The sequence below is a fragment of the Fulmarus glacialis genome, unplaced genomic scaffold, assembly GCF_000690835.1.
Source record: "Fulmarus glacialis isolate BGI_N327 unplaced genomic scaffold, ASM69083v1 scaffold4426, whole genome shotgun sequence".
Lineage (NCBI taxonomy): Eukaryota > Metazoa > Chordata > Aves > Procellariiformes > Procellariidae > Fulmarus > Fulmarus glacialis.
This window is the reverse complement of record NW_009216077.1, coordinates 18,758-46,167: the sequence shown is the minus strand read 5'-3', so window position 1 is coordinate 46,167 and position 27,410 is coordinate 18,758. Positions and strand designations below refer to the sequence as shown.

The 27,410-nt window shown below is 37.7% G+C and overlaps 1 protein-coding gene across 1 annotated transcript in view; it reads right to left on the bottom strand.

Annotated features, from left to right (window-relative positions):
- Positions 1-27,410, bottom strand: part of PRMT3 (protein arginine methyltransferase 3) — a gene marked incomplete at its 5' end in the record, with an annotated part of 65,648 nt that overhangs the window by 19,610 nt on the left and 18,628 nt on the right. The window contains 4 exons of the mRNA XM_009579149.1: positions 5,769-5,855; positions 9,072-9,259; positions 14,411-14,489; positions 23,603-23,702. Of these exons, the coding sequence (XP_009577444.1) occupies positions 5,769-5,855; positions 9,072-9,259; positions 14,411-14,489; positions 23,603-23,702 (454 nt within the window). The remainder of the gene's footprint in view (positions 1-5,768; positions 5,856-9,071; positions 9,260-14,410; positions 14,490-23,602; positions 23,703-27,410) is intronic.

Here is a 27,410-nt window from a genome sequence, read left to right as displayed (position 1 = left end):
CGTAACATGACAGAGCAGTCTTCCCTTTAAACTGAAATCGGGCATTCAAGGTGTGTTTAACCATGGTACCCAAAGCCAGATTTCCAACTTTCAGCTTAAAAACATTTAGTTTCTCACCTAAGGTTGGAATTACAGACTTATATGCTAATACCTATTGTTGGCTCCCAAGTGGAAGATTGGACATTAAGAACTGAAACTGTCTAACATTTAAGAAGATTTTAACAAGCAAAGATTTTTCCTCAGTCAAAATAATTTTCTCCAGTCAACTCAACTTCCTTTTTCCTCCTAACGGTTTTAATACATTAGTCACGTCCTCTGGTTCATTATCCTCCTTTCACCCCCTTCCTCCCTCCCACTTTTTATACACATCCCCTGCTCTTTGACAAGATCTCCTGGGAGCAATGAAGAGATACTGCCATCTTCCTCCCAGGGGATATTGTTATTCAGCTAGGAAAGATCAACCTTGATGGACTCACAGGGGAAACGCTAGCAAACAAAAGAGAAAGTTTGTCAATTGATTTCGACACTGAGGGTAATCACCATTATATTTTATCTCAAAAGCTCACACAGTGATCAACTTAGAATACAATTAATGGAATATTTTCCTAGCAGCATCTACTAACTGATATTAGCCAGATGTCTCATTAAAATCAGCAGTGACAAACCCTAGCTCTTTACTAGGAGAACGCACTTTTGCAGGCTAATTAAATTTATTTTTGGCCATTATCTTTGTAAGACTGAAATCAAGTCAGCTTGTACTGAAAGTGCTTTGAAACAATTTCATATAATGATTTCATGCGACCATTTCATGCTTTGAAAAGCTTCAATTTTTGAAAGCTAAAATAATGATAAACAAACTTAATGCTAAAAGATACTACTTTGTGGTAAACCACAGGAGGAATAAAAGAAAAATCAACAGAAAGAATATGTGCTCTGAAAAAACCCTTGACTCCCCCCTGCCCAATAACTTCTGAAAGACTAAGCACCACATACAAGGTCACATTTAAAATGCTTATTTTTGCTCAATCTTTCCATATTTCTCAGGTTTATGAAGAATTTTTTTCTTGAAGCCTTATTTAATTGCTTGAACACCTGAAAGAAAAACCTATTTAGAGCATTAAGCATTTTTTTAAGGATATGACTCAATAAACGCATTACAGGATCATCTGCAATACACTTAGGGTGCACCTACAGAAAGACATCACGCTGATCTGTTACAAGCACAACTTAATACTCTGCTAGGGTATTTTTTTTTGGTCATATGAAAGTATGAGAGAAATTTAAGATAATTTACAGGTGGAAGGACAGACAAATCAGGTATGTGTCAATTAACACTACGCTCTTAGATTTTGGGAACTGCGTAGTTTTTCTATTTTGCACAAGCTCATCAGTAAGTCTGGGCATTTATGTCCTTAGTCCATTTATCTAAAAACAGAAAACAGTTCGCCTGTTGCCTACTGAACTGCATACTGAACAACCTCTAGTACGATTAAGTGGCACTATCATACAACCAGATAATTAGCCAAGAGGTCGGCAAGAAGGCCTTTCAAGAGCCAGAACAGTGATAATAACTAGAAAGAAGAGATTATCAGTTCTCAGGAAGTAAAAGGGTTGTACTAAAAAGTGACAAAGCAAAATGGGAGGGGGGGGGGGGGAATCAAAGGATGAGAAAGAGGTGGGTGGCAAGTCCCAAAAGGATAGCATTAGGCTTGAGAGGCTAATCTTCCTGTGCTGCCTCCAGCTAAAGAACAGAAAAAAGCTCTGTTCCTAACTCTCTCCTAGGTGAAGCTTCCCTGCAGGCTTTATGAAACCCTCCCAGAAGTGTCTAACAGAACAATTTACAAGAACAGAAAAAAAGTATGGGGAAATCAAGAAGAGGTCAACTTCTCTGTTGAGACTGAAAACAAACACAAAATTTCAAGCAGTATCTACTAAAGGGGGAAAAAAAAAAAACGACTGAGGAAAAACTCAGATTTTAGAGGTATTTAACATCTTGCCACAGAAATGAAAAGTGCAGCCTCTCCTGCCTGAGGGGTCCTGGGGGTGTTCCAAGTCATAATCAAAGCAAATGTGGTAATGAGTTGGTAAAAAGACTGTATTACGGCTCTGATTCCTGTCAGCTTTCACAACTTACTGTCCTGTTACCACAGACATGCAAACAGGTTGATGGGAGGAAGCAACAGACCCCAACATGGCTAATGCCTCCAGAGTCGTCAGCTGAAAGTTTAGCTCTTCAACGATTAACATTATGTTGCATACTCCAACTAGACGAGGCCACAACTCTTTGCTCCGAGTACTTGCTAAATTACTTCCCATCAGTGCTAAGCTCCTGCAAAAACACATTCAGCAACAGCAACCATGCATTCCACGCTGCTGACACATTTCCATGTAAGAATGTCTACCGTATACCCCTCTGCACCCACGCAGTGCCTTAGAAAACGGCAGCATGGAAACCCACTCCCCATAACCCGATGGCACAGTGCAAACTAGTAGCTGATCTGCAATAGGATCCACAAGACAACTAATATATCACCACGCACCTAAGCTTTCCACTTGTTTGGTTTTTAAAGACAGACCACTTAACAGAGGGAGTCCTAGTTCTGATGGTAACACTGGTCTGAAGTTAGCTTTGCTGTTGATGGCAACACTAGGAATGAGACAACCAAAAGTGTTTTCACACTTTTATGGCACAGAAAGGGCTGGGAAAAAGCTGCTTTGAAATGAACTTTAGGTTGTGAGCTAAATACCCCTGATATATAAAAGCATATGAGGATGGATTTGAAAATTGTTATTTTTGTGAAATCTTTTTTGTAAATAAAGCAAAAATATTTTAAAATGTTCATATTTTTAAAAAGATGCAAAAATCAGAACAGACAAGTACAAAAAGCTAGACTTTTGGGAAATATAAGCAGCCTTCTCTTTTGTGCAAAAAATGAAAAGCCAGTAGAACAACAAAACACAGATGCAAACAAGAAAAACATCAAATGTTATTTTCAAAGGACAAACTGCAATCTTAAAGCATCTCCTTAAAAATTCTCAATATAAATAATGGACTTTTATTGTTCATTTACTGCAAGGTTAGGCAGCCTGATATGATGGATGAACTGTCAACCCCCAACTAAACTTCTACAATCCATCATAGAAAGAGTGGAAATTTCACTCAAAGTGTCAATAAACCTAAATGATGAAGTGCAAAATACTTTACAGAGTTCTGATCATTTTTTAGAACCTGCATTCACTGCAAAATTTCAGAAACACTGCTCTTCCCCCACTTCCCTCCCCTTCTCCCTGGAAGTCATAAAATGCAGGTGTACATCTTGATTTTTAACTCAATGATACCATAGAATCACAGAACAGAAATGAAGTTTTCATAAAGGTCTAACGCTAGGGTAAAATGATGTTTACAAATTAAGCTATTTTACTCTACCCAAACATCAAAAAGATCACCAAGATTTTGTAAAGATTTCTGTTTAACTAATCAGTTATTCAGAAGTGGCCACATCAAGAAAATTAACCCAGGGCTGCACTGGAGCTTGGTCTGAAATCAAAGCTGACCCTGCCCTGAGGCAACTAGAATTATTCCATGATTCTATGACAACTAAAACCAGGAGGGTTTTTTTTGTGAATGCACAATAAAATGTATAGATTTCCATTTAATAAAAACCAAGAGATTACTGTGTCTTTACTTAATTTGGTGATAATTGACAAATAATTATGAAGTATTTGTACATAGCTACTAACACTAATAACAATGCTTTAAGTTATACACATGGGAAAACTTCACTTTATAACACCAGCAAATTCTTATGCATCCTGTTATACAGCAGAAGTGGTGGCAAATGCAGCAGCATGAACTCACACGCAGACCCATCTAAAACCAGGTATTACGTTGCTTGACATAGGTGCCCACGATTTTGTTATCCGCTTAAGTGTTTACATTACACAGCAACATATTCTTTGTGTCCATATCAGAGGAAGTCTGCATCTCTTCTTAATACACACATGCAAAAGCCAAATAAACCAGTTGTAGCAGACTTATCACAATATATTAAAAATTAACTACCAATTATCCCTTTGGACTTAATTCTATGATGTGCTGTGACTTAAAGTTAAGCATGAAACTCCCAGCGGAAGTATCACAATACACTAGACTACAAAAATTTTAGTTTTTACTACAGATCTCAGAACCTAATACAAGCTTTTGTCAAATTTGATGAGGATATTTTAATAAATTGGTAGAAGGCATTTAGAATTGATGTTGAATGTAAAAGCATATTACTGCAATCATAAAATCTGTAAAAATTAGATCATCCTGCCTTTGCTTATCATTTAGTGTTTAAAAACTCAATGCATTACTTTAATCCAAGCCACCACCAGACTTTCTCATCTGTACCTCATCTTTATCCCAATGCCCTGCCTAACAGTAACACTACAAAAATCCTTCTATTTGATTCTTTTCTTCCCTATTCCAACAAAAGAAGCAAGCTGTGCATCATAACTAAGTCAAATCAAAAAGGTATCCTCACATAGGTACCAACCTAAACACTTCTAAATATTCATGTTGGAATACCTAATTTGTTTGAGCTTTAAACACATTCATAACATTTTTATTTCAGAAGTCGCTCACACCCTTACATGAAGTATGTTAAATAAAAATATTTAGGTATCTTCCTTGACTTATACTTCAAAAACAGAACACAAAACACAACATAAATTGCGTGGGCCCTTGCAGAAGGAAAAAAAAAAAAAAAAAGAGACATTTTTCATTAATCCAAAAATCAGTGTTTCTCTGTTTTCTCACAACTACCAGATACTGAATGACCAAGAAAAAAAAGCCACAAAATGAATGTGTATTTACCTAAATTCATACTGAACAATGTAGGCACAACTTCAAAGAAGTGTTTGAAAGATGCTCTAGTACTGAGTTTAATTCTAAAGCTCAGGCTGAAAACTTTTTTTTTACCTTTTCTTTCTTTTCATATTGACTAGTGTTTGATAAACAAATAATACTCAATTGAGTGAGATCACAGACTCAAGATTTGCTGGAGAGTCTTCACTCAATTTAATGCAGCATAGTCTGTAATACTAAGATGAACAAGCTTGTGTTTGCTGTAATTAAAACTCCCCTCCAATCAAATTCCACACTTTCTAGAATTAGTGTTCTTTTGGATATAAGTCATATTAACTTACGTAAAATAAAAATACTAAGTTGCATACAATAAATAAAACAGATGCAGTAAAAACACTGGTTTTCAGATTCTAATGCTGCATTTGCTCCCCCTCAGTCTTCACACGTAAAGTTCATGAACTTCCCTGTTTGAGAAACTCTGTTTGGCATATGAGCTCCTATATGTTTATTACAGGAGCTATAGTCCACCTTTCCAACATCTATTTTGTTTTTCACTCTTTTTACTAAACTCAGAAAAGCTCTTCTGAGAATAGTGACTGCGTCATTCTTGAGCACAGTGGTAACAACATGTCTGAACAGAAAACTCTTATTTCAGAAAACGGACTAGAGAACAAAACAGAATGACCCCAATGCTAAGGCTCCTTATCTTGCCCTTTCCTCATCTACCTGTATTATACCATAACACTGTTACTGGAGTTTTACATCCATCTCTCTTTACAAAAAGGGCTCATTGACACCTCTGTTCTGCAGAAATGAATGTTTCAAGGCAAGGACTGATGATAAATGAAGCTTAACTAATGCATTGTCTATTAGTCCAATGAGATACTGACCGTATATTAAGAAACTAAAATTGTCTTACCGTACACTTTGTGCTCGTTGTAATGGTCAGGGTGAAATCTGAAGAGAATTCCAAGTCTGGAGTGGATGCAGTATTACAGTCAATACGCTGTGGAAAGGAATAATACAGTTCTGTCAGTAACAGTGCTGAATTTACATTAAGACCTTCCTTTGGATGAAGGCTGTTCGGTTGCTCCCATAACAAGACAACTTTTCTAGGGCAATACTAATTCAGCTCTCCAAAAATGGGAAGAGACTTAAAAACCACCTAATCCTATCTGCCAAACTGACAAAACACCTAAAACCCCTCTTCCCCAAATGCCAAAATAAAGAGACATTTTGACTAGTAGCGGTATGGAACTAGATATAGTAGCTCGCTCTGTTCAAGGAACATGCTTTTCATGACATCTGCCCATTATTGAGAGTAACGAGCTTTCACAGGCATCTTCACCTGTTTTACTCCTTGTTCATGTAGCCACATGGTAAACTACAGTATGAAACTGATATGGGTTAAAACTGGGCTTTTTTGATTTGCCAGGTTAGTTTTGTATGGATCATAGAATAATTGAGGTTGAAAGGGATCTCTGGAGATCCCCCCCGCCGGCTCAAAGCAGGGTCAACTAGAGCAGGTTGCTCAGGACCATGTCCAAACGGCTTCTGAGTATCTCCAAGGATGGAGACTCCACAACCTCTCTGGGCAACCTGTGCCACTGTTCAATTGCCCTCACAGTATAATAGTGTCTCTTGATCTTTAAAGGCAACTGCCTGGAGTTCAACATGTGCCCGTTGCTTCTTGTCCTGCCCCTGAGCACCACTGGGAAGAGTCTGGCTCTACCTCCTATACTCCCCCCACCACCAGGCATTTACACACACTGATAAGATCCTTCCCGAACCTTCTCTCCTCCAGACAAAACAACCCCAGCTCTTTCAGCCTCTCCTTCTACCACAGATGCTCCAGGCCCTTCATCACCTTTGCGGTCTTTCACCGGACTCACTCCACTACGTTCACCTCACTCTTGCACTGGGGAACCCAGCACTGGGCACAGCACTCCAGAAGTCATCTCCCTGGGGTACAAGAGAAGGTTCACCTCTCTTGACCTGCTGGGGACAAGTCTTCTTCCTAATGCAGCCCAGGAGGCTGGCTGGCTGCCTTTGCCATAAGGTTGTGTGTTGCTGGCTCACGGTCAACTTGGTGTTGACCAGGACCCCCAAATTCTTTTCTGCAAAGCTGCTTTCCAGCCAGTTGGCCCCCAGCCTCTTGTTGATGCGTGGGGTTGTTCTTCCCTCCCCTCTGCAGGATTTTGCATTGCCCTTTGATTGTCCCAAGCCCTTTGCACAGGACCCTAGTTGGCCCATTTCTCCAGCTGATGGAGGTCCTTCTGAATGGCAGCACAACCGTGTGGTGTATCAGCGTGTGAAATATCAGAGCAACACAACAGAGGAGAAAAAGCACACGAGGCAGAGAACTGCTTCGCTGTTTTGAAATTAACACAAAACAACGCCATCCAGGATAACAATGATAACATTGTCAAATCAAATTGCAACTTGCATTTCAATATTCTAACTTTTTATTTATATACATATATACACAAAATCAGAGTTTTTAAAGAGCAATAAGCTTCAGTTTTCAGTTGTTCATAAAAATTCCACCACATTTTTTCACTGTATGAAGTTCTTTAGTTTACATACTCAGTTAAAATGCTCTATCCAAGAACATCATATACTGCTGAAGTTAAATGTCATACACATTATTAACCAATATTTCTTGATGCTGCCTCATCTTTCTTGAGGGAATGTTTTGCTTCCTGAAAAGTTACATTATAAACTATACAAAACAAGCAGCAGCTAATCTGAGCAAACACACTAAAATATCTTCTGTAATAACCATATGATAAATTGGAACATTTTTAAACTTTCCCTCAAAAATATAATCCATTTGTTCTGTGGAATGGATATTGATTAAAACAATTCACTTATAATGCCACTGTTGCTCAACTCATTAATTTTACTACTTTGTACTGTAACTCCAGCAAACAAGCTCACACACTGACTTTAGGTTATTTTGAAAACCACGATTGCTACTGAGAACAAACGAGTGTAAAACCATTAAGCATATCAGTTATGCGAAATGCTGCATGATGACAAAATTTGCTAAGCACATACACCTGAGCTGGACAGTGACTGCTCATGACAGTACATATTAGAAAGGGACATGTACTATTACCAGTAAAGCATTTTGCTTCTAAAATGACAGCAGCTTATAGACTACATTGGGCAAATTTAACTATAGTTATTATTATCAGCACTTTCCAAATGTTGTTTTAATTTATTTGTTTGCCTAACAAACTGATAGAGCTCAACTTATCCATGCAGCTGTTAATTTAGAGCACGTAATATGGTCTTCATTTTCTGTATACCAAACTTGACCTATTTGCAAGAAATATTCAACTACACTTCCACTTGAATCAGAGCATGCAAAATGTTGTTAAAAAAATGGCAGGTGAGAAAAGTGCCTATGCCTCATTCACTGCACAGTCAAACCTGTCAGGTGGCTAACAATTACGGCCTCAGATTCTTGATCTCAGTAACTCTGTTTTGTGCACATTCATTCACTACGGGTGGAATTCATTGTCCCTATAATGACAGGTCTACAAAGTATATTTCAACAACTGAGTTGATCACTCTGCCCTCTCCTTACATTCAAGGAAAACAGACGCTTGTAAGCCTCAAGTCACACAACTTATTATAGGTGTCCTTAGGAATTTTATTTCACTGAATCTAGTCAACAAGGTCAGAGAATAAAATGTAAGACACATCTGTAATGACTTCATCATCTATGAATAAAGAATCCTGAAGTAAAAAAAAAAAAAAAAAGAAAAGATCCTCCAATGAAAGATCTTTAAAGCCAACTAGCTTGACACAGAAATAGATAAGGCAGCTCCCTGCAACTCAGTACACTGACTGAGGCGAAGAGGGAAGCGAAGTAGAAGAAAAGACTATATTTCAGGGTTTTTTTTTTTTGTATAGTTTAAATTTCAGTTACACAACTTGTAACTTACTAAAATGCAAGTCAATTTGGGTTTGGATAGAAGAAAATGACAGAACAATCTAAATATGGGAAGATTACTTTATTAAGAGCTCAAACTTGGTAAAAAAAAGCAATTAATACCAGTCTTACATTCTTAACACCAAGAACCTTATTGCATTTGTATCATTTGGAAGATGCTAAAGTTCATGTGTGAGTGTGTGTGTATTTTTTTTTCCCCTCCTCCATAAAAAAGGGAAAACTCTAATCTGACTACTAAAAATTTAAGCAGCATGGTACCTTAATGACACTGGCCGTAGATATCAGTGTGTTTGGATCCAGCACCTCCACAACAGCTTCTGGAATTACAGCCTTCTTCATGCAAGACATGTCAAAGCCATATACATCTTCCCAGAAAAGTAGTTTGTCCACATGTTTTTTCATATCCCCAACAGCTACTAGACTAATGGTGCAAATGTCAGGATAAACTATAACAACAGAAACAGATTAGTGAAATTTTATTCTAGACATGCATAAAGAGGAATTTTTTTTTTCCTTTTCTCTTTAAGTAATTAACATCTTAAAAGAACAAATAAAAGGACTTTTTTCACTCTTAGACAGTACACTTTTTCTGCTACTTTATTTTCTCCCATTTGTCCACAGAAGAGACTAGACATTGGAACTTAGTTTTCCCACACTACTCTGGTAACAGTATTTCCTGTTCATGACAAAATATCTTTGTAGTTGAATGCCACCGCCAGGAAATGACTGGAAACTTGATGTCTGAAGAAAATAGTTTGGAACATCCTATTCTGGCTTCTTTACAGAGACTGACCTAAAATGTATTAAATAACTGTAGACAGACACCCAAAGGAAAATTCAGGTGAGGGCTCTGCAATAACAAGAAACCTCGGTGAAAAAAGCCTTATTTCCAGAAAAGAGCAAATATTCTTACTCAAGAGTTTTATTCCTGTTTCTTATCAGCTCAGGCTGGTACTTGCCTTACAACCTAAAAAATTATTTGTGGGTACTGGAAAAGAATAACCACTCTTCATCTGCCTCTGAAGAGTATGGAAGTGACCCAACAGACAGAAGAGAACTTCCTCTAAAACTTCCCCCCCAGTTTTAGAATGACAGCTATCATTCTTACACTATCTTCACATTTGTGCTTTCCCTTCTCCCAAGAACATCTTCAGAACAAGTACTTATTTACAGCTTTTCCAAATAGTAGTGGAAGACTGACATTTGCCTTTTTAACAGCTGCCTACAGCAAAGCCAGTCAATCTCTTGGCAATCTCTATCCACTACTGATTGGAAAAGACACAAAGAACAGCTGCTATGAACATGGCTGTCTATAGCACTATCAAGTAGTAAGAGAAGCTCAATTTATATTTAGCTAGGTTTCTTTCCACAAAGAAATTCCCATGTTTTGTTTTTAGAGTTTTAAAGCCTTTAAAGCCACATACATTAAATTCTTGATCTGGCTTCAGAGCAAAATGCCTACTAATAAACACCTTAATTTATTTTATTTTTTATTGATACATGAATGTGGCAGTGTTAATAAAACTGAAGTTAAGTTTCTCCTTTCCTCCCCAAAATCTGGTGAACTGTAAAATTAATTTTGTCTTCAGCTCTGCTTGAAATCGTAGCTTATCAAAACGAGTATGGAGAAATCATTGGTATAGCACGGTAAGTCAGAAAAGCAGTATTTTTTGCCTTGTAAAATACTGAAGATAGAAACAGCAAATTGAAATTAGGCCTTTTATATAGTGAGACTAGATTTAGCCTAAAGGAAATAATCTTATAAATATTAATGATAAAGAAGAGCCTTCTCTAAAGAAGCTTTTTTTTTTTTTTACATATGAAGACATTAAAGTAAGCAACCACATCTACATTTGGAATGATTAGTTCGTACAAAGTATGAACACACTGTCACTTTTCTCACTTTCTGACTGTTAAAACAGAATAAATAAATAAATAAATAAATATCATCAAGCTTAAATTGGAATCCCATTGGTAAGCTATCATCATCCCTACTTTGCATATGAGGAACTCAAAGCAGAGGTTTCTCCAGGAACTGCCTACAATTAACTCAGCAGTAAAAAGGCAGTTTGATGAGAATCAGACCAGGAAGGCGTTCAAACTGTCTTGTCCGAAACAAATCATTTGGTTCCAGCACACCTGACAGCTGTCACAGACACAGAAAAATCAACATCTGGTGGTAGAAGTATTTGCGAGTAGTTTCTGGAGCCATCAATAAGGGATTTCCATTTCTCGAAGCTTTCATATTGCTGTTTACTAGTGTGGCAGCTGCATTATATTCGGCTTTACCTCCCAGCATTTCAAACCTTCAAGAGTCACCACTAATGCTCGAAAAATTAAAAGACACTGTGAAACAGAAAACAAAAGCAAGCGACTACAGCCTTTGAGGGAATATTTTTCAGGAAAATGCTCTTCATAGGATGCAAGGGGTATGGCGAGAAGGGGGCTGAAAAGAGACTGAAAGTCCTTAGGTTACAGAATACACTTAGAGGAGCGTGCTAGCAACACTGCAAACGAAAATGAAAACCACAGCAAAAAGTGATCAACTACTTTATAACCTTCTTTCCTTGGACTAGCCCACATTTCTGGGACATTCTGTTAACAGGAAAAAATCTACCGCGTCTATCAAGCGTGAAATATTTGAGTGGGACCATAATCAGTTTTTATTAAATCTCTTCACCCACACAGCAAATTCTTAAATCAGCAGTGGAACTCACGATAAATTATATAGAGTGCTTAAGAACAAGTAAAAATGTAAACACTAATGCTCTAATCTAATCTGCATTTTTAGTTTAGCCTATCAATACCAACAAAAACGTAGATAATGCCTGTTAAGACTTCACAAAACGAAATCCGTGTTCCACCAACAGGGCAAAGGCAAAAGACTAGAGTGACACATCAACTTCCAAATTTACAAACACACCCATGTCCAGAAGCATATGCTATACTGAAGTTTGACTGGAAATGTGAGTATGTTATCTAAATATCAGCCTAAATCATCTAAACACTGTAGAGTTGTGTAAATGTTTAAAAGCATCTGCTTAAAATTGCATTTGCCATTTCACCCGTTATCCTCGATCCCCCCGGAAATCCTCTGCTCCCTCTGCAACCCTGTAACACTTTCCTGTGCAATCCTGACAGACTTGTCATTTTTTTCTGATTAAGCCTACAATTTAATAATTATTCCCTCTCACAGGTGAAATGAACAAAATGCTGATTGGACAAAAGCACATACTCCTCAGTGCTTTCACAGATTCATTGTTTTGACCATCTGTGTCCTTCTCGACTCAGTGCCCAGAAGTCATCTGTCACTAGTAACAGCTCACGTGGTGAACAGAATACGATGGGAAATCCTTTATCCCTTAGCAATGCCTCACAAACTTCAGGACGCCGAAGGGTAAGGCAGCAATCCTCCACATATACGGAAATAATTCCAAGTGAATACCATCATCATTTTGACGTGAACAAGCAAACAGCATTACGTTTTGAACGATGCCTTCCTTACCTACGTCACCCCTCACCAACGTGCACTGCACTCAAGTGTACGCTAAAATCTGTACTCAAGCAAGTAACAGCTCTAAAGAACAAACAGATGGGTCCTGGGCAGCAAGAATTTTATGTTCCCAAAAAAAGCTATTGTATACTGTACACATTACCCTAGACAGTTTGGCATAATCCACTTCAGCATGCCAATAGACTAAATTGAAGTAACGATGATATGACTGACTGAACACAAATCTAGACATTTGGATTCTATTCCCAGCTCAATCACTGAAAGATTTGGCCAAATTGCAGCTGCTTCTATTGCTTTTTTCAGCTTTCAAACAGTCCCTGTAATAACGATCTTGGGCTCAATAGTACAAAGTGGCTTGAGGCAAAACTAAGCTTTATGGCAAATGCAGGAGTTTCTCTGATAAGGCTTCACCTCAGAATGAGCTCTTAGTTTTGGCTCATCTGAATTTAGATGTGCCCAAAGTTCTGCTGCTATTCACCTACACTGCAGAAGCGTCTGTCTTGCAAAGCTGATGGCTGAGCAACTTTCTCATGAATCTTAGGCACAGCCATTTACCTGCTATACAAACTGGCAGAAGAGCAGTAATTGTAAGCATCTCAAGGAAACTGTGTTCCATTTAAGATCTGGCCATACCAATCGGTGACTGTACAATACTGTATGCTTTGTGAAGAGTCAAGTAAGGGCCCAAGACCATTCTCAGACCACAAAGGATAAGGGTACAGCAGAACCAGCATACCCTGTCTCTCAAAGGAAACTTTGGGAGGCACAAGCCACTCGCAAACTTACCAACAATACAAATAGAGAATGAGATACTATCGCAGTTTCAATAGAGATCAAAAATTTCTGGCCTGTTTCAGAAGGCTTTGGAAGTAGTAGCTAAGCATAAAAAGATGCCTTACAATTTTAGGGGATGTCCCTAAATTTAATTACATTGCAATGTGAAATTATCAGCATATATCTATACAGAGCGCACCACAACCGTGTTTCAGATCTGGCCGGACTATTCTACATGACTGAAAACAAGAAAGCTCTTACTCTGTTGTTCAAGTGGCTTCTAAACATTTTAACACATGAACAGTAATCTCTTGCTTGTACATTCAGCTTTGTGACCAAATGTTGAACAATTGCATAAAACCCCTTTTTTCTGCTCCACTCTGTAGCATACAAAAGCTCACTGCAATCAAAGGGAAGCACTGCAGCGAGCACTGTTACACAGTCATTAATCCAATCATTAAGTCAGTGTAGTGAAACTAACTATGTGCGTGGTTAGCACAAAAGGGGAAAAAACCCCAGACTGATGACTACGATTGAAAAGGTCAATATGAAATACAATACTGACAAAGGAATTCAGCGCAAGGAATAAAGCACATGCAGAACTCGTGCAGAAAACTGCATCACATGAGGAATAAATATTTAGAGGCGTTTAAACACTGCTTAAGATGACGCTATTTAAGCTACTTAAAAGGATAAAATAACTCTACTTCAAAATAAACCCTTTTTGTTCTGTCACTTCCCTACCCTCCAAGCAGGAAGAAAAAGGGTATATTCCCACCAGGACAGAATAAATATGCTGAACTGAAACAATGCAAATCCATTAGTTATTTCATGTGGCTTCTTGTGTTTGAAGAACAAGAATGTTCGTGTCCTCCCCACGCAACGTCCCTCCAATTGACAATCCTATTGACTTTCCCTCTAATTCATCGTAGCTTACTCAAACAGTATTACATCTTACAGAATAAAGCTTGTTTTCCTCTGTTTGTAGTTACGCAGAAACTGGGAATTCAAGAGGGGAAAACAAATGTCCACATGTGTGGGAAGAAGTAGGGAGGAAAAATTTAGACTGTACTTAAAAATAAATAACCCCCTCTATTCTTAAAAACACCATTAACTTGAGCCCTTGATACCCCATTTAATGTTCTTCTATTACCCATACAGTAAATTAATGCCTTGAAGCTCATACTAATGGAAACATTTTTCATTTAGACTGGCAACTTTCTCATCCATGCATAGCTTATTCTAAGTCTCCGAGTTCATTTAGTTTCCCCCCAGAGCTAAATTTATTAAAAGAACTATGCATACCAACCTGAGCCTCCCTCTGCCAGGTACTTGTCCTTTGCATAGATGACGGAATCCAGCATTGACTCAAAGAGAAGGAAATAGCCCTGTTTATAGAAAAGGGAAAGAATTTAGAAATCATTATGCTTCTTATGTAGCCTATTCAATCAATCTACAGATAGGACTTTATCAACACAGTTTAAGAACTTTATATGCCCATGTACCTCAGTAAGAGCCAGCACCCAGCGAATTTCTGGACAGCAGCATTGTCGCTTCAGAACGTCAGTTACATAAAGTATCATCTTTAAATTTCCCAAACTGCAAGTATCTAGCACCTACTAAATTAATAAACTACAGGCAATAAATATCCCATCTACACCAACAATTGCCTGATAGAATCCTACAACATCAAAAGAAATCAAATTCAACTCAAACCAAGTGAAAAGCTGTATATATTGATTTTATAGTAATAACTCTGAGGCGCCATACAAAAAAAACCCAAGAAAATCCCTTCCCACTTAGAACTGCAAGTAACATTAAAATTGTTGTCAGAGAAACACCAAGTAGAATGCATCTTTGCTACTTCACATTCGCAACTTCGTGGTACCCTGTACCAGCTTGGGCAATGCTCACAAAGACAGGTGGAAATAAATCATATACCAAAGACATGGGTTCTCTGCATGTTCTACATCATTTAGCAGCACCTGAACTTAAAACATTCTCAGGATAAGAGTGGTTAGAACTAGATTTGCGTAGTTTTTTTGGTGTTGGGATTAATTTTATAGCAGGTTAGTCATACTGCTACACTTGTTCAGAATAATTTATTGTAAACTTGAGCCAGACATTTCTTGAAACAGAAAAAAACCTTTTCTTTAATTAAACATTTCTGAAATATAAAAAACCTATAGCAGTATTACATACAATTAGCATTTTATATATAACATCCGGTTTCTCAACTACTTTTAAGTAAAACACAAATTTCTGAGAGATATAGCCTTTTGTTTTCCAATTGATTTACTCATTTTACACCCTTCCTATCTTCCGAGTTTGAGTATGATCATTATTCTTGCTGAATACAACACAATTTCATCCACATACATATTCTTACAACATAAAATCAATTAAGACAAATCATACCGGCATACATCTTGGATTTTCATTTAGCATCCTAATTCTCATTTTGCTTAAAACCCAGCTTAGCCGTATGGCTTGATTTATACACTGATTGCCAGGATGAAAGAACAAAAACGACAACTAGAAGTCCGGACTTTGGACAAGTCCTAAAAGCCCAGTCGGCAGTAACCAAGCAAAGCAAAGCTAAGAAGATTTTTTTCTTCTTTTTTCTAAGAAGATTTTTTTTCTTCCTACACATATTTGTACAATCAGAGATTTTTTTATTTTATTTTTTTGAAGTCATGCCACACAACTGGAGATAGACAGCATTGCATGGGAACTGCACTGCAAGATACCAAGTTTACTTCAAGTTTATGCCATCTTGGATGCTTATTTTGCCTAAGGCTCTTAGAACAAAAAATGCTGGAACTAAATAGCCTTCAGAACGAAAAACAAAACTAGAAAACCAGAAACTTGAAGCGTGATGTATTTGTATTCAACAAGAGCATGGTTTGAAAATAACGGAAATGCCCTTTTCTCAACCTGTTTCTTCTGGTAACAGGACAGCACTCTGCGGGACACACGTCTTCCAAATGTTGCCTGTTCTTCCACTTTACTGCCTAAGTTTTATGAAGTCCTTAGAATAAGTCCCAGAATGAAGACTACTGCTTTGTGAGCGCTATGATTTTCAGTAAGCTTTGCAAAACGGTTGAAAAGAACAGGAGCTCCAGTTGCATCAGGCAGAAATGATTTTACGCCTTCAGCAAGCCAAAAGCACAGAATGCAACCAGAGTTTTCTTTTTTAATTCTTATTCTTGCAGTTTTAAAAATAGAGTATGTTTAGTTCATAAAAATTCTTTTCAGATGCTTTTAACTGAAAATGAGTTGTTTCCACAGTACGTTAAATGTGATGTCTAGGACATATCTTAAGACGAGTTACCAGCAAGAGTCAGGAAGTTACAAAGCGACATTTTTACAGATCAGCTCTTCACTTATTTCTTCCTGCCTTAAATGCCCATCACCTACAACATCTGCCAAACAAGTGCGAGAAGCATAGCTGGAAGACGCACCTTCTCGTGAGAAAGAGAGTGAAATTCTTACTGCCCTTTCCCCGACCTTTCCCCTCTGGCACCGTGGGTTCTCCCCCTCCTCCCAGTTCTATCTCCCCCCAATTCATTATAGCATTCCTGTAAGTTACATAAACCGTCAATGGTACTGAATCAAGTCATTTATTACTTATACCAAAGCGTTTTGCTCACTGTGCTGTGCTCATCTGTAGTGTAATTTAGAATGTAATTTCACAGGCTGCTGCCTCACCTGTAGGGGTGCCATCTGGAAAGAGAATTATACCTGACGTCGGTTCCCCGGGATGCTGTGGGGCACTCTTGCTTCCACCCCAATGTTCAGGGTTTTGTTTTTTCTTAAGCACGCATTAGCATCCTCAATATTAATTACTGCAAAGAGATCTCTAGGATACAAATCTGTGAGCCGAATATTAACAATTCCATCTTGCTAGTGGCTAAATGAAGACACATAAAAGGTGACAGGTTCTCTGTTAAAGACAAACAGAGTACACCGTATATCTTAAATGTTATGCTGTCATATTATGCATTTTCTACTAAAAAGCTGGCTATTTCTTTCTCAAAATGAACATGAAGTTCCTTATTTTTAGATTTTCAAAGCTGAAACAAAGTATTTTTTCTCCAGTTAACAACAAAACTGCATATAAACAGATTTGGACAGAAACAGAAATACGCAGCACTATGGAGTTACTCCGTTCAAGCATACATCTGCCCTATGTCACGTCTGACCAAGAAGCCAGCTACCAAAAATGCAGGAGCCCACTGACAAATCTGAATCCAGAGAAACGTGAATATCGCTCCATTTCTTATATATCCTTTACATCTGTATTTTGTGTTTGTAACAGAATTATAAAAAGCTCACAAACTTTTGATGGCTCAATATCCTACATTGTTAAATTTTCCTCTATTTTTCAAATACACGACAGCACTCTAATATTTATTTTAATTTTAATTCAAAGATACATAAAAATAGATCAAAAAGTAAGTATAGGAAGTTCTTTTAACATTAGTGCTTCAGTATTCATCATGACATTCTTCACGGAGAAAAAGAGATTAAGCTCTTTAAAAGCATCAAGACACAAGAACAACACTGAATTCTAAAGTATACCTTTGTGTGAGAATACTAAAGAAAAATGCTTTGCTTAAAACACAAATTACTTCAGATTAAAAATGCCTCTTCAGGTACATTTCCCTTAGCAGTTCCTATCAAACACCTTAGTGGAACTTGGTTTTGCCTTCACTTATTTTCTACTTATTGGTGAAAACAATATATTTCAAAAAGTGGTATTGGCATGTTTACCATAGCAAGAATTAGCAGAATTTTTAGTAGAGCACAAAAAACATGTAAGGATAGAATTGAGAAGAAATATTTAACTACTTGAATTAAAAGTGTTGCATTTCCCCCTGCCTTCTATCAAAAATCCATTTTATTATTTTCTGTAACATAACTGAACCTAGTCTGATACTCCAGATTCAGTAAGGCCCGACACTGAATATTTGATGAGATGAAAGGCAGCTATCAAATCACTGGCCCAGAGAGTGGACTTTTTTTTTATTCCCTATCAGTATAAAAAAGTGCATTATTTTCTTAAACTGAAGTTTCTAACTGCAAAGTTTCCATTGGACTACAGAGGAAAACAAGTTACAGAGGGTGTGTAAAACAGATTGGACAATGGATTCTGATTTAAAACATAAAATGTAATCTTGCATTAACAGATGCGCAAAAGTGATGCGGCCCACTCAATTTTGCAAAAAATTACTTTTTACTTGACAAAATCACCCCCCAAACCTGTGGCGCATTTAAGTGAGAAGCAGCAGCTACATGTAAATGCTTCTGCATGCTCTGCTGCAGCACCATTTCCCTCACACTAAGTCAGCCTTCATGCTGATCTCTCATGTATGATTTAATTCTAAAAAAAAGGAAATAATTTATTACTGACAGAGCAAACCCACACATTTCAAAACCACAGCTTGACTTTGCTATTATGCACACCCTGTTGAGTTCTTAAACAAATATAAGATGAGTGAGGACACCAAATAGGAAGATCTGAAGAGCAGAAAAGTGATACCGTTACTGGTGTTGGCAAAAAAAAAAAAAAAGCATTTTCATGCAAGGAAATACAATTCCTTTCTAAAAACCATTTTGCTGTAAAGAAATTAAAGCATTCAGTTACTTAGTACGCTCTTTACACAGCATTATTAAAAAAAACAAAAAAGAAAAGCTCAATTCTTACATAAAATTATACATTATTACTGTGTTATAGAAATAGAACACTTGTATTAATGCACCTCCAAATACTAACAGAAACAATAGAGAATATTAAGACAACAGAAAGACTAGTAAGTGTTAAAAAAGTGCCATCGCTGTATATCCATCATAGAAACAGGGGAAAGGAGGAAGGAGAGAAAAGATGGTTTCCAGTGTTTCAGACATGCCCACTTCCTAGTCCTTTTCCCTAGACCTGAACAGCTCCCATTCACAGCCCATCCTGATATCACTTCTAAACTATCTAACACAAAAAAAAAAAAAGGAAGAAGAAAAAAAAAATAGATATTCCCTACCTGAGCAATGATACGATTCAGAGACAAGAGCACTGGATTCTATCCTTGGTTTATTTTAATTTGAGAGTAGATCTCCTTCCCAGTTTTTCCTGGTGTAAAACTCTATTGCATATTCAGTATCATAAAGCACTGCATAAAGCAGCAATTTGAGAACGCACTGTACTCTAACACTGTATTTGAGAAAACCATCTCAGATAATTGTCTCTCACAGTAAAACCCCTTACAAACAAGAAATGCAGGTATTATTCAAGTGAATAAAACTCTCAACCCCTAGCTTTATAGTTTTAGCTAGAGAAAGGAAGTAAATGCATACCAGGAGAAAAAAAATCTGCACACAGAGGCAGCTGAGTAAGAACATTCTAGAAAAACATTACATACATTTTGTTTCTTTCTGCACTCATCCTTTCAATAAGCAGCCTATGATGTTTCCAACTACACTACCAAAATCGGTGTGCAGTAACACAGCCACCTTTGCACATTTATAGCAAATCTTTCCCTGCCCAGCATTCAATTTAACCAAAAACTAGCTTCAGCACTTTGTATAGCAGCTCTCATTTTAAACTTATATACTGTATGGAAAATGATTCTAATTACAGTAAAACATCATAGTTTCTTAAAATTCAGTATCTCTGGGGAGAGGACATAAATGTGATCCTGACTGAGAGCAAGCCTACGGTGTATACAACTCCTAAGTACTTTCCCACCACCCGTACAAACAGCGGCACATTCAAGTCAAAATTCTAAACTTCTGATGAAATTTGAGCATTTGCAAACCATTTTCAGGTCAAGTCACTAACTGACAAGAGTCTGCATTCATTACACCAAGGTGCAAACAAATCACTGACGTGTATTCAGAAATGCATTTGCATCAGGTTGCCAGTAGGCAGTGCATACAAATACTCAATTATTTGTACCTGTGCTTAGAAACCTAATTCATTTAAGTCTACAGTTTGAATAGGAAGAGATTTGCTCGTAGGTGTCCTACGCTACAAGCAGACAAGTAAAAAAAAAAAGTCAGAGGCTGGTACCTGTAACCACTAATTCGTAGTTTCACAAATTAAGGCTTTCAAAAGTTTCACACATCAGAGCTCCAGACGACCAAGCAGGACGGTGCATCAGAAGCTTACAGCCCTGCTATAGAGTATCAAATGGTCCTGGACAGGGAAACCTCTACAGAAACAAGGCCAGCAGTGAGATCTTATATAAAATTCACCCATTCTTACATTCAAATAACCTTTCTCGAAGAACTGGAAGACCGTCTCCTTATAAAATCAGTTTGGTTAGCAGAACAGACTATTCTTGTGTTCTTTCTTAAGGCAACGTGGTTTTGTTGGGTGAAGTGGCTCTTTGGTCCACCTGCCCTCCCTTGTGCTCCTGGCTCACAGCACACGAGAAGTCCAGGCCACATACTTCACCAATGTTTTGCTAAAAGGAACACACAGCTGTCTTCAAAGTGAAAAAGTCTAAATAGATGGCTTTATCCAGGTCTTCAGTAGTCCAACAGGCCCTCAATCTTCAGCATCTGCCTTCTGGACACCAACAGAACACCTCACAGCTCATCACACCTTCCACTGTTTTTCCTCAATGGTTTGCATACTGGATTTAGTCAAACACAGTCACACAGATGCCCTGCCTATGGTCTGATTTTAACAATGTCAAACATGTATACTTCAGATGTCACAAACAATGCATTTAGTCTTTACATTAAAAGCAAAATCACTATTAGTTTCTTTCATAGGCTTAAATAAAGCCACTGAAGAGAAGAGAGTTGCTCATCATTCAGCCTCTAAACCTGGAACATGACAAAACTGTATCCAGATGAATTTGAAACTGAAAAATATTATTTTGGAAGATGACAAATAAAAATCTGAAATACAATTTGGCTATATATATACACACACATATACACGCCCCCCCCCCCAATCCACTGTGTAATATTTAAGATGCTTCTCCCATTTTTGCATATTTTAAGGGAACAAATTTAAAGATGAAGGAGAAGTGGGAACAGCAAGCAGTCTGTGGAAGCCATAGGTCCCTCACATAATTAAAAGAATGATCATCAGAAGCCATTATGTTGCAGATGCTCGTAATGCAACCACTGTACCTTTTACAATAGACTGTTCTATGTGCCATCCTTCTCAGCCTGTTCTAGAAACATTCCTGGGGGATGCAGTATTTTTCCTTTCTGTTGCTTCCATTCTCTTGCTTCACGCTTGTTTTTAATTTTCTGACGCTCCAGACACAGCTTCAAAAAAGCTTATAGCGTACTGGTCTTAAGCCCTGTTCTGTACCAAGCAAAACAAAGCTATGGCTCTGCAAAAGGGTTTAACGTTTACTAGTCTAAAAGCAGTTTGTTTTCTAAACAGAACAGCAACTTCTCATAGTTTTGTTGCAAAGAAAAAACACTGTTCCCATTAGAATTTTCCTGCTAGTCCTTACAGATTCTTTAAATAAAGAGATGAAAACTGGCATATATTGAATTCCTTTTTGCTCTCGCACTTCACATTTCCAACATTTTCAAGCACTTACATTCACATATTAACAAAAGATTTCACACTGGTCCGTATCATGTAGGGAAGGAAAATAAAAAGTAAATTCACACAAGAAAGCCAGACAAAGAGGAATCTTCATTTGCATCTAGGCAACATAATGTTCCTTTCTGGACAGTGTTGGAACAGTGCGTACGCTCTCCAGCTATCAATCTTACTTTCATGGTATTGTCCTCTTTATCTCTGTATTGCAGCAACCTATAAAAATGCTAACATTCCTAAACATTTAGAATACCTAATTAAGTGAAATGCACATGGCTATATAATTATGACATTAAAAGGTAAATTAGCACACAAATGGGAAACACGCAACATTCAACACTTCATTTCTTACAAGAGCTGCTTTTCGAAATCCTTTACTTCTCCTTAGAGGCACTGATTTACAACATGACTTAAGCTCTTAAGTGCCCAAGTTGCTTTTAATACCAAATCTTGGGCTCCAGAATGAGAAATGTGATTTTGGGAACATTATTCTTGGTGCACGCATTAGGCAACAGATCAGAAGTTTCCCTGAAAGAATTACAATTGCATTTCTAGTGAAGTCACTACACTGTCAGAAATCACCAACCACAACGCGCTATTTTTAAACCACTAGTTTAAGCCAAGGGCTTAAACCTTCCTTGAAACTAGTGACCTCAACACTAAATTAAGCTCATGGTTCAAATAACGTTCATTATAGTAGTAGAGGAAAAACCTTTACAGATTTCCAGCACACTGAAATATGCAATATAAAAAAACCCCACAGAAAAACCAAAGCAAGCAATTTATTTCCACCTTTACCTGGAAACTAGTTAGATACGTATAGATCCATAGTGAACCTCTGTCCCAAAGGCCCTGCTGTATAGCAGAACCGCCACAGTTTGTAAAAAAAAAAAAAAAAAAAAACAACCAACACAAAACACAAGGAAAAAACCAAAAACCACTTTGAATATAAGTTTTCATTATTGATCTTAAATTTGAAGGACAAAAGAGTTTTTCTTTAAGTCCAAACACTGGGAACGAGCATAAAAAAAGCCTGTATTTTGAAGTGCTTTTTGAAGGTCTGCAATATGAGGACACTGAATAGCAGAAGTCCACAAAAAAGTCACAAAGGGTGTTTCCTACCACATTTTTGATAGGGAACAGACCTTATTCAGTCACTATGAAGTTCAGCCTGGCACTGGGTCTTGTCACACAGATTTCTTTATTAGGCTCAATGGCAGGCAGCAAGCACAACTGTGTAACAGTCATCAGCCAGCACATGAAAGAAAGGTTACAGGCCAACAGCTGAAATCCAATGGATTCCAGGCAACGTCTCATTTACACACTGCATAGTGCGTTTCTTGTTGGCCATCACCTTTACTGTGTACTTTTAAAATCAGTTATTTTATACTAAAAAACGGCAATGAATAGTAACGCTGTTTTCGACCTCTCTATATATTTGCAGATTTCCCAGCGTGCGTGCTCCTCACCTCCTTATCCCCTTTCCTGCACAGTTAACATAGTCTTTAGCTGTCTTTGCGGACTAAAGGTATTTTACTCATCAGAATGATCTAGCTGGATGACTAATACAATATTTCTCCATTACTTTCACCTGAGCAGCTACAATAGTATTATTCAGGAATACAGAGTTCTGTAGATTTGCACACTAACTACGTAACAGAAACTTAATGCTGCACCCAAAACAGCCCAACTGTACTTAGAGAACCTTGACTTGAAAGCACGTGAACAAGGGGGATCAGGAATTGTATCAGAGTACCACATAATCAGAAACATCATCCCATCGCCCACATTGTCAAAGACACTGTTGCAAGCATGATAAATTTTTGGTTAAATAAAAGAATAGCATCGCTTAAAGAATAATTTTTCAAATGAAATAACACATTTTCTTCCTGAAAATAACTATGTCTTGAAAAGAATACTCATGCACCTTACCATCCATTCAGATATAATTACATCCACTTTTTCCAAAGGCAGATCTACTTCTTCGATTCTTCCTTTGACTAATGTAATGATATTTTCAAGTTTATTTAATCTGCAAGTCACAACATAAACAAATTAGTTTATATTTCCAATTTATGCTGTCAAGAGAGATATACTGATGTCTATATTTTGCATTTCTCCCCCCAGTAACAATTGTGCGGGTGTTTTTTTTTTTTAACTAATCAAGAAAGCACTAAAATGTAATATTCCTCTTCTCAGTTATATTTCAGAGGGAACGTTTCCGAGTATCCAAAAACTGCAGCAGATTAAGTGCCAGGCAATGATTGCAGACAGTAGATCTGTATACCTCCAATATGCTGTGCATGGAAATGTGTAAGCTTCAGAAACCAGGAAAACAGAGAAGAGGACAATTTAAAATGACGCTCTTTACTTAGAGTTGCTTGTTCCCGGTTCTCCTTCTTTGACCCCTGTAGCATAAGTCTATAGTGATTAGAGCCTACTCATCACACTAGGATAGCGATGGAAATTAACTTCCTTACAAAGCTGTTTTTCACGGCTTGTTTTTTTATTTAACAAAACTAGCTGCAAAGTCACTGAGAACAAACATTCCCTCTAGATCAGTATTCCACAGTTATTTCACAATAAAGGCATCCTCCCCACTGTGATTTTGGCAAAAATCATCTGCAATGTTTAGTAACTACAGTAATCAGGTATTACCTTATATGCAAGTAATGGTACAACCATCCTGTATAAGGAAGAAGGTACTGTGACAGGACTACAGTTTTTGAAAGAAAAACGGCATGACAGTGAAATTACTAAATATGTGATACTTGAAATTTAGTCTTTTTCTTCTTGGCAAACCATATTAGTCTTTTTTGTACATATCGTTATTACAATAGCTATTGTTATAGAGGGCAGAAAAGTATTCCCACCAAAGAAATTTATCTTTCCATTGCCGTTCTTATCTCTGCCCCTTCCTTCCCTGTCCTGATATCTTACTCTTACATTCTGTCTGGCTTTCAATGCAGACTAGTAATCACATTAAAAATTCAATCTAAAAGACAATGGGAGAACGACCAGAATGAAGGAAGGGAAAAGACGGGGTCAAAGGGCTACTTGAACATGTGGCCTGCTGGAAAGATCAATTAAACACTCTACACACGACAGTCTTCTGTTAGAAGAGTAGCAGTTCATCACTAATATCATACTTAATGCTGTAAACAGAAGTAAAACCAGAAGTTCAAAGCGAGAAATAAAACGCTAAAGAGCTATCACCTACAACAATATTTTAAGAAGGACAAAAAGAGATCTAAGGATAACTTCCTAAATGACCACATAAAATGACATGATTTAAAACAAAAGAGAGGAAAAAGACTAATTCATTACATACTTGTTTTCAATTGTAAGGTATTAAAAAAAAAACCAAAACCCAAACCAACCAACGTAGTTTTCACATTGTAGGAAAAACTGCCGAGATGCTTTTTAGGAAGTATACTTCAACTTTCTATTCTAGCGTAAACAGTGATGAACGACAAAAATCAAGTCATTAACTGCACTAGAAATTTATGGGCAGCTATTCACAGTAAGAAAAAGAGAAGGCAAGCATTTAGTTAAAAATAAGTTTACTATGTAACCTTGGGGAAAAAATCATGCCACTCAGGCCACTTATTCCAGTTTACTTCCACACAAGGGCTGCACTATTTCTAGCAATTAGCGTGCTAGAAATGAGCCTGAATTCTGGGAGGGACAAAAGCTCTCGAGCACATTCTTTAATCACAGGTGGAGGCACACTGCAGTAGTCATTTTTAAGCAACAGAGAGTTGTTTAGTATTCCAATAAATATTCGTTACTCCATTACAAGTTTGTCAGCTTTATTCCTTTAGGAAAAGTAGGTTTAACATGACAAATATAAATTGTTTTGATGCGAACTGAAAGCTTTAATGTGAATTGAACCTTTTATAGCAGAAGGTATCTATAAACGTGTAGCCCTAGCAATGGTTCACTGTGTACTTCAAGTGGCAATTCATCACTCTCAAGAGTTTAAGAGTTTTGATTTGTTGTTTTTCTTAAAGGCTTGCCCTTCTCCTCACCAAAGATAATACGTGTTGGCTGATACTTCTATCCTCCTCTACGTACAAATAACATACAAAGGACTTTCTGTGCACTTGTTGAAAGATATGAACAATCCTAAGTTTGTCATCTAGTACATTAGAAATAAAACACCATTTCATATTTGTAACCGCTCTGCAGATGTCAAGAACTCCTGGGAAAAGTTCTCTTTAGAGAATGAGTTCTTGTGCCATAAAAGCCTTTTGGTTGAAGTTGCACCTAATGCTTAACATGGTACTTTTCTTAAACAGGCATTAATTTAATAGAATAATTTTACAGCATCCAAGTGTGCAGTGTTGCATCTCCAATGTGTGAAGTGGTATCTAACCTAAAACTTTTGCCTAGACAACCTTATTTCTGTACGATTTAAGCTTGCGTAAAAACTGCCAATCCCAAATTCCTCAGTATCTACCTTGACTTTCTTTTCCACAGTTGCTCTTACAAAAACAACCAAAACAAAAAAAACCTACACACCTCAGCTACCAGCAGTACTCACCTACATTTCTCTACCTCACGCTAGGAAATTCTTTTTAAGTCTTCAGATGACATTGCTTCATTTTTACATATACTCAGTCTCCCATAATATCCTCTATAGGTAAATTAGTGAAATTTGGAGTGGATAAATGAACCATTAATGGGTGGAAAGCTGTCTAGACCATGAGGTTCAAGAGGTGAGAGAAGCAGTACAAAGACTAACTGCCAGCCGGGTACCAGATGTATCCAATGGTAACGGATATGTCTGGTTCAATGCTTGTTCTAATACTAATTAACACCTTTATCAGTGACCTAATGGGACAGAATGCACCCTCAGCAAGTCTATGGATAATGCTGAATTGGGGGTGGGGGCGGGGAGCTGATATGCTAGGGGGTAGGGCTGCTATTTAGAGGGACCTCAGCCTGTAGAAACCTCAGAGATCCAGCAAAGGCAAACATGAAGACCTGCACCTTGGCTGGAATAACCCCATGAAACAGTAGAGACTGGTTCCTGCTGGTTTAGCAAGCAGAACTGATTTCCTTCCCACCCTGCCTTGATGAGGGGCTGAGTGAACAAGTTGAACATAAGTCAGCAGTGTGCCCTTGTAGCAGCAGGTCAAAGAAAGTGATGTTTCCCCTCAATCTGACACTTGCAAAACTGCATCTGGAATATAGTGTCCAGTTGTGGGCTCCCAGTAGAAGAGAGACATTGACATACCAGAGCAAGTCCAGTGAAGGGGCCACCAAGATGACGGGGGGCTGAAGCACATGACATACAGGGAGAAGCTGAGAGAACTGGGTTTGTTCAGCCTTAAGAAGGGATGGTTAAGGGATGGGTTTCTGATGTCTTCCTCTGCCCAGCAGAAGGATGAAGGGAAAACAGAGCCAAGCTCTTCTCTCATATCACAGGGACTAGATCAGAGGCAAGAGATACAAGCTGCAACAATGGAAATTACAATTTCATTTTCAAAAGTCAAACAAGACACATTTTCCAGAAAATGGACTGGCAGCAGTCAGTTGGAGCCTCTGCAGCAAGGCAGCACTGGCCCTATGCTGACATTAGAAGGAAGGTCTGGGAAACATCCTATCTTAACTACAGCCCTGTTTTAATTACCTCTATCAGAGGATCAAACGACTGCACATCAAAACCTGTGTTAATTCTTCGGACAAAGGAGGACTTCAATAAAAGACAGACTGAGTGATAGGTCATCATTAA